Source organism: Trichoplusia ni, chromosome 3, assembly GCF_003590095.1.
Source record: "Trichoplusia ni isolate ovarian cell line Hi5 chromosome 3, tn1, whole genome shotgun sequence".
Lineage (NCBI taxonomy): Eukaryota > Metazoa > Arthropoda > Insecta > Lepidoptera > Noctuidae > Trichoplusia > Trichoplusia ni.
The window spans coordinates 12,380,559-12,396,220 of NC_039480.1; the positions used below are offsets into that span (position 1 = coordinate 12,380,559).

Here is a 15,662-nt window from a genome sequence, read left to right on the forward strand (position 1 = left end):
TTCATTTGACGAGAAGTAGCCGTCTATGAAATTTGGTAGTTCTTTATATTATTTTAAATTTGTTGTTTCTTTCTGTCGTAAAAACAATATCATTATTTCATATTTTATTTATGGTATTGAGGTCCGTGCAGGTTAGGGGTTCACAATTACAAACTTTATACAAGCTTTAAAATTCAAAATAACTTTTCAAACTACTTACAAACCGAACAAAGGCGGTTAAAAAATCCCAGACCAAAAAATAAGCCGTTAGCCAGTTCAACAACAAACAAGTTTTTCGCAATCGTTCCAAAGTTGTGAAGTCCTTCAAATATCGAACATTATTCTTGGGCATAACAAGTGAAGTTAGAGCAGGTACCCGCAAGAACTTAAAACTTGGATATAAGAGCAATTTTGTAAATCGCTTCAACGAATACGCATAGCTCGTAACTTACCGAAAAGTTTTTACGAATGGTGCTTTAATGTCCATTTAGCGAGAAATTGATCGCGAATGTTCGTGTTGAGAGCTGGGATTCGGAATAAATAGGCCTCATGCAAGTAGGTGTGAAAGAAAATCCATTAGGCTCTAAGTTGGAGATGCTAGCAGGATCGGATCGGAGGCCTATAAAAGGGGGTTGAAACGTTAACGCTGTAACGAATACCATAGGACAAAAAGTTTATGACCATCTGACGGGTGGTACTAAAGTTAAGTCGTTGAGACTGCTATTAATTTACATACTGCCAATGGTCAATAGCCAGAATAACTAACCAACCAACAAATAAACGACTAATTTCAAAGGTAACAGATCAGATTGATAGCGAGTTAAGCTACACTTGATGCGGTCTACATGTGGATGGATGAGTTACTCCGTAATGCGGAAGGCACGTTAAATAATGGATACTGTATGATCTTATCGAGCAATAAATAAACTTTCTCTTTATTAAGCAAAAGCACTAGGTACCTAAACAAGAATACGGAATTTAGAACGGAGTAAACTAATCGAACTAACTTAGTTTTGAAACTTGAAGCATGAAAACGAAGCTTTGAATGCTTCAAGCCTTGTTTGGTTTGTACTAACCGTTTTAGACTATATTATAAACTTCATAATATTTAAACTATCTGCAGTTGCCCGCGACTCCGTCCGCGTGGACTTCAGTTTACAAGGCCCATTGGGTGAATGCCGGGGTAAAATGTAGCCATGAGAGGCCCCTCCATTTTCCTCCCTTAAAATAAATATAATCATTTTTTTATTATAATATTTTGAAGTCTTCCGTGGAACGTGAGATATAAAGATAAATACCCGAATTGATTCATCCATTCTTGAGTTATGCACTTACCAACATTCATTTTTATTTATATACATGAGTTCACTATTCATACAAATCGCCACACTTGTGATTATACAAGATGTGTTTGGGAATAATAAAGAGGTACTTATGACTATATTCGGGGAAAATTTTGTCTTCTGGAGTCCTACCTTCAAATTTAATAGCTTTTGATGATACGAATTTGTGGCGTCCTTTTTAAACCATTCTTAGAGTCTGACTTGAAAAGGTGGCTAAAGCCGCTATGAAGGCACTAAAGTGTGAATTCTATTTCATTTTTAGACATCATATTAGGTAGTTTCTAAAAAAAAACCTATATGTGTATAGGCACTATGAAAAAAGGAAATTTGGTCACCTTCTGTTGTGCTGCATTGGTTTTTAGCCACGTTTTATTTTTTCAGATAAACAAACTCGGCAAGATTGTTAACCCTTCTTGAATACCTGCCCAAATGGAGAGTAGTTTTTCGACTTTAAAAAATAATAATTTCATTCATCACTTTTATTCAAAATTCCGCTAAACGTTTACCCGCTGGCAATAGCCAATGCAATCATAATATTTGCATAGTTTTGTCGTAAACATGATAAACTTTCACTCTGTTAGCTTATAGCGGAAACAGGATTCAGAAATTAAATCTGAATGTAAATCCCGTTAATAACATTTAACAGCATTCCACTGTGCCTAGCCCGGTCCCAGAAAGTCCTTTTTTATATTTTAACTATAATAAAATGCGAAAGCCTGATCCATGATTAAAAAAAAAATCCAGGGTTTAAAAAATAATTAAATTGCCAAAATGTTTCCAAGCATTCTCGGTCCGGTTTGTTTTATTTAATAAATTAATCTATATGTATATACAAAAATAAGTCCCTATTTCTCTTGGTCACGGCATCACGGTTGGACCGATTACGCTAATTCTCTTTTTGTAATTTTTATTGTCAAGAAAAGGTTGTTATGAAAGAAGAAGATTAAAAAATTGTGAGGAAAATTAGAAAATTTAAGAATATTTAACCACCATATTAAGTAATCCTGACTTTTTTACTATAATGATTAGTAGGATCCATCTCCGCCTGCATCAATATAAAACACCGGGAACGGGACCTACGTATTCACGCGGGTGAAACCGAGGGGCACAGCTAGTATGTTATAAAATGTTTGCTTTCTCTGTTTGGTTCATGAAATCCTGGGTTATTCCACAGGCTTATATGGTAACCCAACATTATGGTAATAAATTTCATGTTCAAAATAGCATAGTGAATCTTCTTTCTCAATGTAACTTGGTAATACCAGCCTATAAATGCTCCGATGCTCGACACTGGCCTTTGCCAAGAGTTTGAGTATCGATTACTTAACAGCAAGGTGGCATTTTGGAATCCAGAGTTCGTCACGTTGTTTAGCATCGCCGGTCGTTGACAGTGTCAAAGAATAATTATGACAGTACGTGTAACATTAAAAAAAAGCAACATTCTTCATTCCTCCTTTACTTAATACATATGGATCCATGCACTGAAAAGCAATGCCTAAATAACTTAATCTTTTAATGATATTTTCATCAACATGATTCTAAGAGCACTTATCAGATCACTTTTAGGCAAACTTCTACATAAAATACATTAATCGAGATTGGGAAATGTATTTGCAAATATGTAGTTGTAAAATAAAAAAAATAAGTATTTCAAACAATTTATTTTTTTGATATACTTATTCCTGTAATAACAACTACCAATCACATTAACTAAGAGCGTCGTAACTGGGCATTAAAATCTTTGTTTAAGCCCGGCACTAAAATAAAACACTCTTTAAGCCATTTATGAGCAGCGCGTATTTCTTAAAACAATTAATGTTGTACCGTAGCTGCTTAATACTACGAGAAGTTTTCACAACGGCTTAACATGGCTGTCGTTTCCTCTAGGGATTAGCCAAACTATGTACTTTGTAACTGTTGTATCTCCAGTAATATTTGTCGACACACGCTCTGCAGTCTCACTTAGCAAATAGCATGTTTAAGCCAAATCGTCTCTTGTTTACTGTTATTTTGGCACTTGATATTTTTATCTCCCGTAACTTGTTAAAATACTAAAGCTTTAATTAAATGTATGACAGTTTCCTTAAATTTTTACAACAAAAAATAATCAAGCCTAGTCTTGACGAGTCTTTTTTTAACACCTTCAACAATGTAAGTAATAAAAACAAACTTGTATCATAATTCAAAGGGACCAGTCTCTCCGTGAATAACAATGCGATGAAATTTATTACTCAATGAACAGTGGATTTATATTTCTCCAGGAAAATCCCCGGAGGGAACTTTCAAAACTCCACGAAATGATTTGCGGACTCCGCTAAATGTTGGAGAACAGAAATATCCGTTTGTCTTTAAGAACTTCAAAGTCTTCTCTGTTTACACAATACGAAAATAGAATAATCTAATACAACGAAAGGGTTAAAAACCTCTATGTTAAATTACAGGTTTTAATTAACCTTCTTACATGTCAATGATGGGTTCAAATACCAAGCGAGATCTTCCTTTCTGTATATTTTCTTTGACTCGTCATTAAAATTCAAAGCTTCGCATAGACGACATAAATGATGGGACTTAGTTCCGAAGAATCCATGTTCGTTAACCACTTTAAAATTGTTTCTCCATAAGTGCAATGATAGGTACAAATCTAAATCTTCTGTTAGCATAAGAATATCTTTCGCTACTTGTTCTGCGTCCTTCTTTTTCTCAATATAAATGTATGAATTCGGGGGCAGCAGGGTCTCACAATCTTCTTTTGACGGACCAAAGATAACAGGAACTGCTCCTTTTGAGTAAGCGTGGAAAAACACTTTCTCGGTAAGGTATTGAAAGCAGTTTGAGTTTTCTAGAGCTAAGTAAAATAGGTATGATGATATTGGTTCACAGTCCTCCTTGAAGTGACCAGGACAGCTGAAAAAGAAAAACACATTTTGTAAGTTGTGTAAATGTAGCTTAGCCGCGAGCTCCTCCAATCGTTTCCCTCGATAGAAAATAAGCCATGTGGCTTTCATATTATTATGTCACCGCCATACATTTGAACCCTTTATGTCAACTGTCATTACCCATTTTCGAAACATCACTTGACTAAAGAGGCATTGAACGGAGCCTACAAAACACCTCAAATATTTTATTTACCGGTTTCTGTTTTCGGGTACATCCGAACACGCTCCGTAAACGTCGACTTTCATATGCTTCCTCAATTCTTTTAAAATCGCATTTCTTGCTTTAGACTGGCAGTTCGACATCAGAATAGTTGCAGAAACATCTTTTTGCTTGGTCTCCCAGAATGGAATAAGCGAAGGTATGTCGCTTACACTAAAGGACTCCATGATTGGTTCTTCTAGAGCAACAGTGCGACCGTACGGCACCGGTACGTCAGTATCACTCCTGTAAAAAGAAAGTCCCGAAGGCGTTCCAAAAAAAATGAGACAGTTTAATGCGGTGCTTGTTCTACTATTCGGCTTGAAATATAGGTTGCGATTGCGTCGAATCGAATTTCAATAAAATATTCTATATAAGCTTGCGTACGTAACGAAACACCGAGAAAGTTATTAAATAAAGTCAATAAAACTTGTAGAAACGCATTTGTGCGTTACATATAGATATTGCTAAATCACCTGCCATTCAATGGCTATAAATAAATGTTTTGTAATTTTTAAAGCATAAATCCCTACTTAATTAGATTTTTCAATACTAAAGGTCGCCGCACACGGGCCACAACTTTTTCAAAGTGCCAGTACGATCAAAATAAACAACAAATAAATGTTAGTATGAAAGCCATTCATTATAAGTATTTATGAATCCTACCTGTATGTCATAGACCAATTAAAAATGTCTTTCAAAACTTCAAAACTCCGTATTGATTTTGACACTGAAAATGTATTTATTGGGGACTCGTCGCTTAGAAAAATCCATCTTTGATGTGCAATTCTATTTTCGACTGTTGGTATTACACCCTTTTGTAAATGTACAACGACTGCATCAGCTGTGTCTATCAATTTATCTTCACCAGTAAATTGACAATTCTTCACACTGCAGTAACTTAAAATGTTGTCATTACTGAAAAAATAAATTAATAATATTAAAAAATAAAAAAAATATATCTTGTTTGCTTTGCGATCAAAGTGCTCATGTAGCCAAATCAGACACATCTAAAATCGATGGAGTTGTGTCGTTTTATAGCGGAGCTTCTATAGCCACCGTTTAGCTACAGCATCATATTAGCTCCTAGTGATTTATTTTTATATGTCATGCGATATATGTAAGCACGCAGAATTTCGAGCACCGGTCAATGGTTGTCAATGGTAGTAAGATAAAAGATAGATGACAGGTGAAATTAATAGAAAAAATATACCAAGGGAACACGCAGGGTGCATGCGACTGCGTGTGTATATATGTATTTACACACTTACACACTAATTTTCACATGTTTATGGCAAATAAATGGTTCTATTCTGTTCCTTATTAGAGTAATGATAAACGACTATGACTGCCACGTTTAACATTACCCACGCATTTTCAGAATCAAATTGATTTGAACTTTAATGCACGATTTCAGATTCAAATTTTTAGAATCCAGGTTACTTCACGATGCTGATGCTGAGGTTTTCCTTCACCATTTGGGAGTTTATCGCATCATTAGAAAAGTTAGTTTAACTTTGAAAGAGCCACATTTGACCAAGCCACAACCTATGACCAAAAATCGTGGCTATAGAGCTATTTTACATTTTCTATTATGTGTGACTATAAATAACTAACTATAATTTATCAGTTGTTAAGATCATGAGACAACCTTTGATGAGTTTGAAACTAGAGGGCTCCGAATGTTATAGTAGTATATTGTATTTAATAAGCTAGCGACCGTTAAAAAAAACCACATCAAAATCCGCCGCGTCATTTCAAAGATTTAAGTAGTCAAAGGGAAATAGGGATACTGTTTCTGGTTTATAATATGCAGTGACATGTACTAATGTTTTCAGTTGTCTTTTCAGCCAACTTCAAAAAGACGATGATCTCAATTCGTTTGTTTTTTGCTTGTTACCTCACAAACTCGGAGAATATGAACCGTTTCGATACTCTTTTTTCATTTAACGTGAGTTGTCATTTGGTCGTATAAAAATGTATTTAGGTAAGTCTGGTTCAGTACTTTTTTATTTGAATCGGTACTATGTTTTATGATTTTTAGTCAAGTCAAAGAATGTGAATAATACATTATTATTGCGCAACATAAATACAAAAACATTAATTGTTGTGTATTCGCGTCTATTTTGTATAACACTCACTGTCAATTTTTGATATTGTTTGTAGCACAATATGTATTGAATTACATTGTACGGCCGTGTTTAGTTTTGTTATTATGGGAACCAAATAAAACAGCTGCAATATAAATAAGCCATCTATTTATAGTGTATCGTATCGAAACTCAAATGCGTTTTGATATCTTTATAGGAGAACTTTTTTTATTTTATTAAGTTGCATTTAATATAATATGAAAGTCAGGGCGTGGGGATACTGATGTGGTACGGCGGTGATAAGAATTAGAATGGCAATCGTTAAACCAAAACTATTTATAAAAATATAGACCTATGTGTAAGAAGGAAGCTTTTCATTTTTTTATCTGCTGGACATTCGTCACCATTCTAAATTAAATTATCACTACTGCTATTTCGGTAAAGCGTAATCATGCGTAAATGGGCTTAGCCAGACTGGGGCGCTTGCCCCACCCTAGTTCAGACCTATAAGGTGCCTAAATAAAAAAAATGATTCGTCCAAATACTCCAGATGAAAGTGCCCAGTTGGCCTAGATTTATAAACGATAACTTATTATTGCCTACCTAGACCCGCTGATTATGATTCATTCGATTAAGCTGATTCATTTGAAGCTCGTGTCGCGGAGAGTAGCTTACATGTTCTTTGATAACATTGCACCCATCTTATATGTTGCAAAAGACCTGCGCTGAACCTGAAGTTTAAAAAAAAGCGGGAGCTGTCTGCAATGTTTATAAATTAAATGATACGTTCTATATGTGGCAGAATGAAGATCGCTGAATCAAAAGATAAACTTGTAGAAGAAGTGCTTAGTAGGTTCGGCACCCGGATTCTCTTGAAGTTATATTACCTCAGCCCAAACGGCTCAAGGTACGAAAAAATACCGGGGAGGCGGTTGACTGCTACCTCACCCTGAGCCCAAGGCAGGTTACACAAAAAAAAAAGAAATTCCCTATTGTCCAGAAATTACATCAAACTGTGTTCAGCAGTTTTTGCGTGAAAGTGTAAAAAATACTTGAGTACATCCATACAAACTTTCACGTTTACTCATGTGTAGTATTTATTGGGATTGCCGGACTATTTTAGACCCAACCGGGAACCTGAATCAAAGCTGACATCGTTAAACCGTTTTTTAAGATATAATTAATTATAAGGAGTATCATTTCATTCTATCTATATCAATTTGGTGTATCTGCAGTGTTTAATTAATGCCACAGTTTATCAGACAGAGTTATCCGGATTTTTTTTTTCTTTAAAAACCTCTCCTGCTCTAAATAATTTAATCCTTGTGTAGAGGATGTACTCAGAACAAGCATTCGTGAATCACGCAAATGCTTGTCCTACGCGGGAATCGAACCCGCGACATGTCACACTCAGATGGTTTGGCGTGGTGACCTCAGCCACTGGGCTATCCGTGCAGTCAATAATTACGAATGTGACTAGAGGTAGTCAAAACCTATAATGCCCCGACTAAGTGCTCTCATATCTAATATATTATCTTAGCATCCAATTCCAGTCCTTCAACGTAACCTAATAAAACTTCACCCCTTTAGAAACTGAAATAAAACCCAAAGTTTTCTGTAAAACCGCAATGATAATGAAAATGTCTTTATTATTTTTTTATTTGTTATTCATAAAACAAATTAGAATCTCCAAGTTGAACTTTTTGGCAATCACAATAAGGTCTAAATTTCATAGTTAAACAAAACAATATCGCTCACACTTCGTAAAACTCAAATCAGCTATACAATACGGTTATAAAACGTACTACGTGATAGAGATTCACGCAAACGCAAATAGTACTTGATACGGCAAATCATATTTGATGGCCGTGACGAGACAGCTGTTTAAATCAGTTGATTCGTACTTATTAACCTTAAAGAACAATGCTACTTGATTAGACACACGTGATAAATATATTTAGAGCCTTCGTAGACTTTACAAGAAATCGATACAAGATTAATTCTGCTGGTGGACCAATATGGCGGGGATACAGCAAGTTACAGCAGCTAAAAACTTCCAGAAATTAATCTTTTTTTTTTAAATACATCAAACACATTGATTCATTGTCTTACCGTCTTAGCTTAACAAAACACACACATAACAAACACAAGAAGTGTATGAAGGATTGCAACGCATTGCCATACACCGACACAAAAAAAAAATGTCAGTAAGAGTTTGAAACTACCTTTTTCTCCCCCAGGGAGTGGTTGTCCATGAGGATTCCAGTGCCTTAGCAAAAAACAAAGGCTCACACAAGAAAATTAATTCTCAATGTAAAGCCTAGCTTAGGCACCAGTCTCCCACAAAGTACTGTTTATTTTTATTTTTAAGAGATATTGAAATTTACATACAAAATGTGTTTATATTGTGGTGAGAAAATAAACGTTTATTATTATTATTATAATGTTACTATGAAGTTTGGCTTACATCTAAATAAAGTATGCTTTCGGTTTCGGTATAATATGCATATCCCACCAAAAATATTCAATGTAAAAAGAGCCAAGTCTCTCTACGCAATTCTTCCATCATAAAAAGTTTTGAGATTTTATGGGAGCCAAGTCCTGTTCAACTTAATTTGTAATAATAAATCAATTATCTGTGACTACATTAGTTTTGTTTACATTACAATAACATTATCTACCTTGGTGCCAAATTTGATGGTTCTAAGTTTGCTAGAAGTACCTTAGCTTTTTGATGATCTGTCAGTGAGTGAATCAGTGAGTGGCAAAATGGTGTAACTTTGGTGGCTTATAACTCGTAAACTATTGGTTCAAATGTCATGTTATTTTGAGGCTGAGCTTGTATTAATACTTACTCTAGGTCATCGAAAATCTAAACCCCTATCTTTGTCCGTATTGATGATACAGGGGGGGTGAAATAGCCGTGAAACGCTTCGAGAAAAGATTGGTACGGCCGCGACCCTTTTGCTCGAGACTTGGCTGGGGCACTGCCGTGCCCTCAGATTTGTTTTTTGTCTAGGTGTTTTTACGTAACCTAATGGTCTCGATTTTTTTAATCCATTAAAAAATCGGAATATTTTTAAAATAAATACGATTAACGTATTATTTAGGTCTATAATGAAAGACAATTGTAATGTGGTAAATAAAATATAGAGAGTAAATGGCTTGAATTATTCAGAATAATCGAATGGAATCGATCACAAAAGCTAGATTTTCGAGAACATGGATATAAAATGATTTCTTATGTAAATGATTTTCTTTTGGAAAAGTTCTCGAAGCGAACTACTTATTTTTTAATAAGTTAGAATATTATTAGAATATTTAAATTGTTGTAAGTAAAAACTTTGTGTCCTTGTGAATTTAGTTTTAAAAGTTGTGTAGGCCGATATCTGACATTGTTCTGTGTCTAGTCATTCTTGAGTTATAAATGGTGTTGATAACAAGATTTTATTTATTTATTATAGAACGGTTTATTCAGAGGGCCCAATCAAACTATTTGGGCATTGGTGCGATTCGAACCGACATTCAATAAAGAATTAATTTCGTACAGTTTTAGTCAAGTCTTTCAAATGTTACACAGAAGTGTTAGCTAGCAAGACCAAGATAATAAGAAAGTGATATCACGTACCTCGCTTTGCCAAAGTTAAAGACATGCCGGTTCATGAGCCACTGCCAATGTTTCCAAATTAGAATAAGGTATGTCCTATTCTCATTAAGATTTGGGTGCGGCGTTGGCTCATTGCTAAACAGTATTCCTCCTAACTTTGAGTGAGGCCAAGACTGAAAAAAAAAACCGACATATGTAAGTGTTTTTCAAAGGTGTGTAAAGCCACGTCAGAGATCTCCGGCCAGTTTGAACTCTGACGCCATATGATGTAATACGACATATACGACAAGAAGAAGCTACCACTAAACTAACTAAAATAAACTAACACACATACTTTCACCAAATGATTTTTAATTTTTAGTGACGCCTACAAAGTATTTTAGATTCAGGTTATTCTATTAAATGCAAAGATATTTAACAAGTAAAAATAAACTTCATTTTTCTGTTCTCCGTTTATCACTATCTCATATCATAAAGACTAATATTACACAAAGACCACTGAACGGATTCAGACGAAACTTGGTACACAGATAGTATAACACATAGGATAGTTAAATCCCTATTTATATTCCAATTGTAGCAATTGTGGCCCACGGACAGTAGCTAGTACTAATATTTGTGCTATTTTAAATTTTCTCTCGAAACGAATTCATTTGATGAAAAATCAATTGTATCCTTATTAATCGGTTAAACAACAAACATTACATTCTTATCAACGTAATCATAATGCAAACAACCAATAGTCGTAAACGATTAGTGAACGATACTGGTATCGCTAGGAATACTAACTTTTAACAGGAAAAAACAAATGACTGTGAATCTGTACGCGTTTTACTAATGTAAAAAATTGAAGGCTGCTTAATTGCAGAGTTATTATATAATAATATATCTATTCGCAAGCTATAAATGAGTTTATTTTTTCTAAACTTGCTTAGGCTGTAATTATTGAGTCGTGTCTACGCGTCAAATCTATTTTTGATATGGTTTATTAGATTAATTAGATAGTATATTCCCTGCTCGTTCCACGGTATCACTATTGAAAAAAAACGAGTATTTATACGTAGATATATTGTAAGGCAAAAACTCTACAGATTTTTAAGGCTTTGCGCGAGAAGAAGTAACTATGGTTAAATTCATACTCCGACTAACGTTCTGAGGGCCTACCTTAGTACTTAAAATTATTGCAAGTGTGAGAGAGAGATGTCGCTCTACACCGTGTATAGCGCCGTCACGCTTTTACATCTATAGACATATTACTTTCAGACTTAGTAGACCCTTTGTTTATATATTAATTTGACACACATTTAATTATTACTTACTTATTTAAATTTAATAAATTCCAATGTTGACGGAATTATTTAAAATCTTAAAAAAATGCAACTTTGAACAACCTGAACGTAAGATGTGTTCAGCTGTGGGATGTTATTTATTTATTTTATTTTTATTTATAAATATAAAATAACTTTCTACGTAACTATTACTAATGATGTAAACTGATATAGTAAAGACATTAAAATATAAATTCGTAGAAAATTATCATTAATCGTTAATAGCAATGTTACCATAACAATTTTTAATCTTATCATTTATGTAGGTACAAAATAGTCCTTGATGATCATTCATTTTGGTTCATCGTTATTTTATAGGAATAGACCAATAACAGTGGTTCAGAGGTAAAAAACATAAAAAAGGTGCAAACGAATTGGGACCTTCCTGCTTTTGGAATTCGATTGAAAAATGTAAACAAGATCCAAATTACTAACTCTTTATATCTAAGTGTGGCCGTTGTGATTAAAAAAGACGACTCTCTATCTCGCTTTGCAGTATGCAGTCTCTTTTCCACAATACAAGAAGTTTAAAACTAAGGAGTAGGTTAAACTCGTCAGGAAATACGTTTGACCATGAGTATAGGCCGGCTAAATTATAATTATTATTGTTTTTGTTTAATAGCAGATAAATACAGGTTATGATGATATTCACTTTGAATATTGTGTTTCCATAATAGAGGCATAACAATCGTGACTACTAAATACATAAAACATGTGTAAGATAGCCTTAAAGTTCTTAGAGAATTATGTATTGATAACTAACAACCCGTTAAGAGCTACCTAAAAGGGGTTTCCTTGAACTTCCTTGGTCTCATTAGCTTAAGGTTTTTACCCCAAGAGCGTCGCGTCGGGGGCTATGTCATGACTCCCGTCAAGTCCCGTCCACAGTAGGCTCCGTGCCGGACGGCGCGATCGTTTTCCACGCGTGCCTCAAAGAGAATCAGCAGGCACTGAGGAGCCCATTAAGAATGACGTCTGCGCGATGCAGCGAGATTGTCCCGGTTATCGTGGCCCCGGTAAACGAAGGGCAAAGAAAGGAATATAGGGGGGTTTTATTAAGTGATAGTCTGACACTCCTTTCCGTTCAACCCAAAGCGTAAGGAGACATTTGATGATTTCCTATTAGAAAAAGTTTACCCCAAAGGGTAAAAGGGAAACCTATTACTGGCGCTCCGCTGTCTGCTCGTCTGACTTTCTATCTATTTTATTCGTCAGGCTGTATCTCATAAACCGTGATAGCTAGCTGATATTACAGAGGAAGTATCCTTGTTAAAGATTGAGGCTATCTTTAGCCTATTTGTACGGAATCCTCAGAGTCGAGAGCCCGATTCGAACGTTACCAGTCATTCATCTCTTGTCCTATATTATCAATATATCAATAACAATAAAAGTACAAAACAGCTTGAGTATTATATCACGTAATTATTATACTTTCCGTGTTCTCTTGTCTAGTCCATCTATTAAAAACCTGTAGATTTAGCCTCCTTAATTAATTGACTTGCTTCAAAAGTACTTAACAAATGCCACAGGCCACAATATGTAAGGTAGCAGAGAAGAATAACATTATTTTCAAGGTCTCAGAATGTCTCCATGCAAATGTCATAGGTAGCATCAAAAATTGGTTAACACAAACAATTTTTTTCAGTGTAGACTTTGTGTTTCATAGTTCAAACTATAGGGTAATAACGTAAGGATGGTAAGTTATCTGGATTATAAAGAGTTTCTTAAAAATCAATGACAAATAGAGCTCTACAAAAACATCCTAATATGTAAATCTATTAGGCTGTCATACAATACCCATGACCCACATCTTCATATTATCAAGTAGGTAAACAGCAAGGACTGGTGTTTTGTAAATTTTTGAATAAATTTTCAATGAGTTGTATGAATTGTTATTCAGTGTATTTGTTATACATTTTGTTTGCCGCTCAAGGTTAACGCGTGTACATTTTTGACGTAGGTAATAATTATCTACTAGAAATGACTAAAACAATAACTTTGAAGGAACTGTGTTGAGTTGTTTCATAGCGGAAAGCTAATGGGCACCGTCCAGATACAGCATAATAAGATCAGCTCCATATAATTTTAATAAGCATTGTATTTTCACCCAATTTGAAGTAGAAAATTCAGTTCAATCGAAGCCTGAGAAGTGTAGGTATTTAATTTATCTTGCAATATTCAACCAAATACGAAAGCAACAGGGGCAATTAAATAGAAGTTTATAGAATTCATATCCTCAAAATTAATTTGTATTCAATGTTAAATAATAATACCTAATACGAAAAAAGGCCCACCTCTAATTTATTTCAAGGTCTGAGGATTAAATTGTACCTACATAGTGACGTTACAATTTCGGACTTCAATATTTGGAGTTTCCCTAAAATATTTTCCTGCACCGATTGTCTAACACAATTAAAAACGTAGATGGCAGTAACTTTGGAAAAGAATTGGCACTTTTCTGTGTTACGATCAAACCTGTCTTTCATGTGTTTAATACATGAAACAACTTTACGTAAAGTGTAAAAAGCGACTTGAAACACTAACATTTATTAGTTTAAATCTTACTTTTTCTTGCAATATTAATTTTGTTGAGCGTGAGTGTTCCGGCCCGTACCTACTGAATTTCGAATTATTGTGTTGGTAAAATGCTTAGGAGAAAACAAATAATGTAATTTTATTCCAACTTCGATGTATTCATCGGCCATTGTAAATAGCAGAAACGAGCCCTGATATCTCTAATGTGTAAATAAAATAAATCAAAAAAACTCACCTCACGATTCCTATAGAAGGCCTCAACAGTAGAAACATGTACTTTTAGACCAAACTCCCTTCTATCCAAGTCGCTGAAAGCCGGATGCCTTAGAATCGGAATATTGTAAATGTTTGGACTAAATATCATTAAAGCACATAGGAATAATACAACTATTAATCCAACTTTCACAAAAAGTTTTTTAGAAACAATCATTTTAAATAAGGTAGATAATAATATCCTTTTTTCTCATTACAACTTATATTACAAACACTCAATTCACTATTAAAAAAAGATTAATTAAATTGCTATCTACATCCCTATATAGCCTTTTAGATTATTAATACCACAACATGTAGGCACTTGTTGTTAAGAAAACACTCCGTGTTGAAGTAACCGACCATACGTTTAATCCTCGCACCATTGTCAAACGTATTGACACGCGAGCCTATCTACGCCTGCTAAGCTACAATACGAGGTGTAGTCACATAGTTAGTTAGAATTGACACAAAATATCGCAGCATGATAATAACATTCATTGTTACCAAAATGTAAACTTTCTGTCGATGTATATCTGATTGACAATAGTGTTGAAACCATGGACATATTTCCGCCCGCTGCCTAAAATAATACATGATTTTGGTTAATGATATTCGAATAAAGTACAGGAAATAACTTTACTAGTGCTGAATTGTTTCGAGTTTAGATACCTATATGAGGTTGTGTTTGTACCAGATATGTGTATGAGGATTTGAAGCGATTTGTTTGTATGGAACCAATAGAAACAAATCATTTACCTTTTTAGCGCGCGGAGGCGCAAATGGGCGTACGATGGGAAGGATACAGGTACCTATTATGCGGTTGGCAAAATACCGTAGGCCTCCGTCACTCGGCGATTCCGCGATATTTAACCGCAGCGTGCGACAACTTGAAGTTGACGTAATTGACGTGGTGATAAGTCACGTATTTTGACTCAGAAGGTCAGGACGTTAGAGCGATATACCAATTATTCTAAAAGTAGCTATTAATATTCAAACTGAACTGGGAGTTTTTGACAAGCATATGAAATAGAAATTGAATTTTAAAATTAACTCACGAACTTATGAATCGTGGGTATAATAATGGTATTCAGTCAGCTCAATGACCGCTCTTTTATAATCCAACATGTACCTATTCGATAGATAATATTAGCCTTTGTCCGGGCTTGAAAAAAGTACATAACCTTTGTCAGTCATAACATCGACGTACCTTAGGTCCACTGCTAAACCAGGGTTGCTATAGACTGAATGGATTGGTTGATTGAAGTCAAAACATTTTAGACAACCATTTAGACAAGACAAAAAAGTCCTGAACACTCTTAGTGTAACATATAAATAGGAAACAAAAAAAGAACACACTTTAAAGTTATAGACATTTTAATACAAAGCCATC

General features: G+C 34.6%; 1 protein-coding gene across 1 annotated transcript; it reads right to left on the reverse strand.

The window, feature by feature from the left end:
• Positions 1-2,968: 2,968 nt before the first annotated feature.
• Positions 2,969-15,635, reverse strand: LOC113491952 (alpha-(1,3)-fucosyltransferase 9-like). Its single transcript, XM_026869169.1, has 5 exons — positions 14,253-15,635; positions 10,176-10,327; positions 5,124-5,375; positions 4,452-4,703; positions 2,969-4,226 (listed from the first exon to the last, which is right to left on the reverse strand). The coding sequence occupies exons 1-5, from the start codon at positions 14,445-14,447 to the stop codon at positions 3,767-3,769; spliced, it is 1,311 nt and encodes a 436-aa protein (XP_026724970.1). The 5' UTR covers positions 14,448-15,635; the 3' UTR covers positions 2,969-3,766.
• Positions 15,636-15,662: the final 27 nt, after the last annotated feature.

Excerpts from the sequence above, each read along its gene's own strand:
- LOC113491952 (XM_026869169.1), bottom strand. The coding sequence starts at position 14,447 with ATGATTGTTTCTAAAAAACTTTTTGTGAAAGTTGGATTAATAGTTGTA. Across the intron at positions 10,328-14,252 it reads CCTTCTATAGGAATCGTGAG|TCTTGGCCTCACTCAAAGTT; the intron begins GTGAGTTTTTTT and ends TTTTTTTTTCAG. Across the intron at positions 4,704-5,123 it reads AATTGGTCTATGACATACAG|GAGTGATACTGACGTACCGG; the intron begins GTAGGATTCATA and ends TTCTTTTTACAG.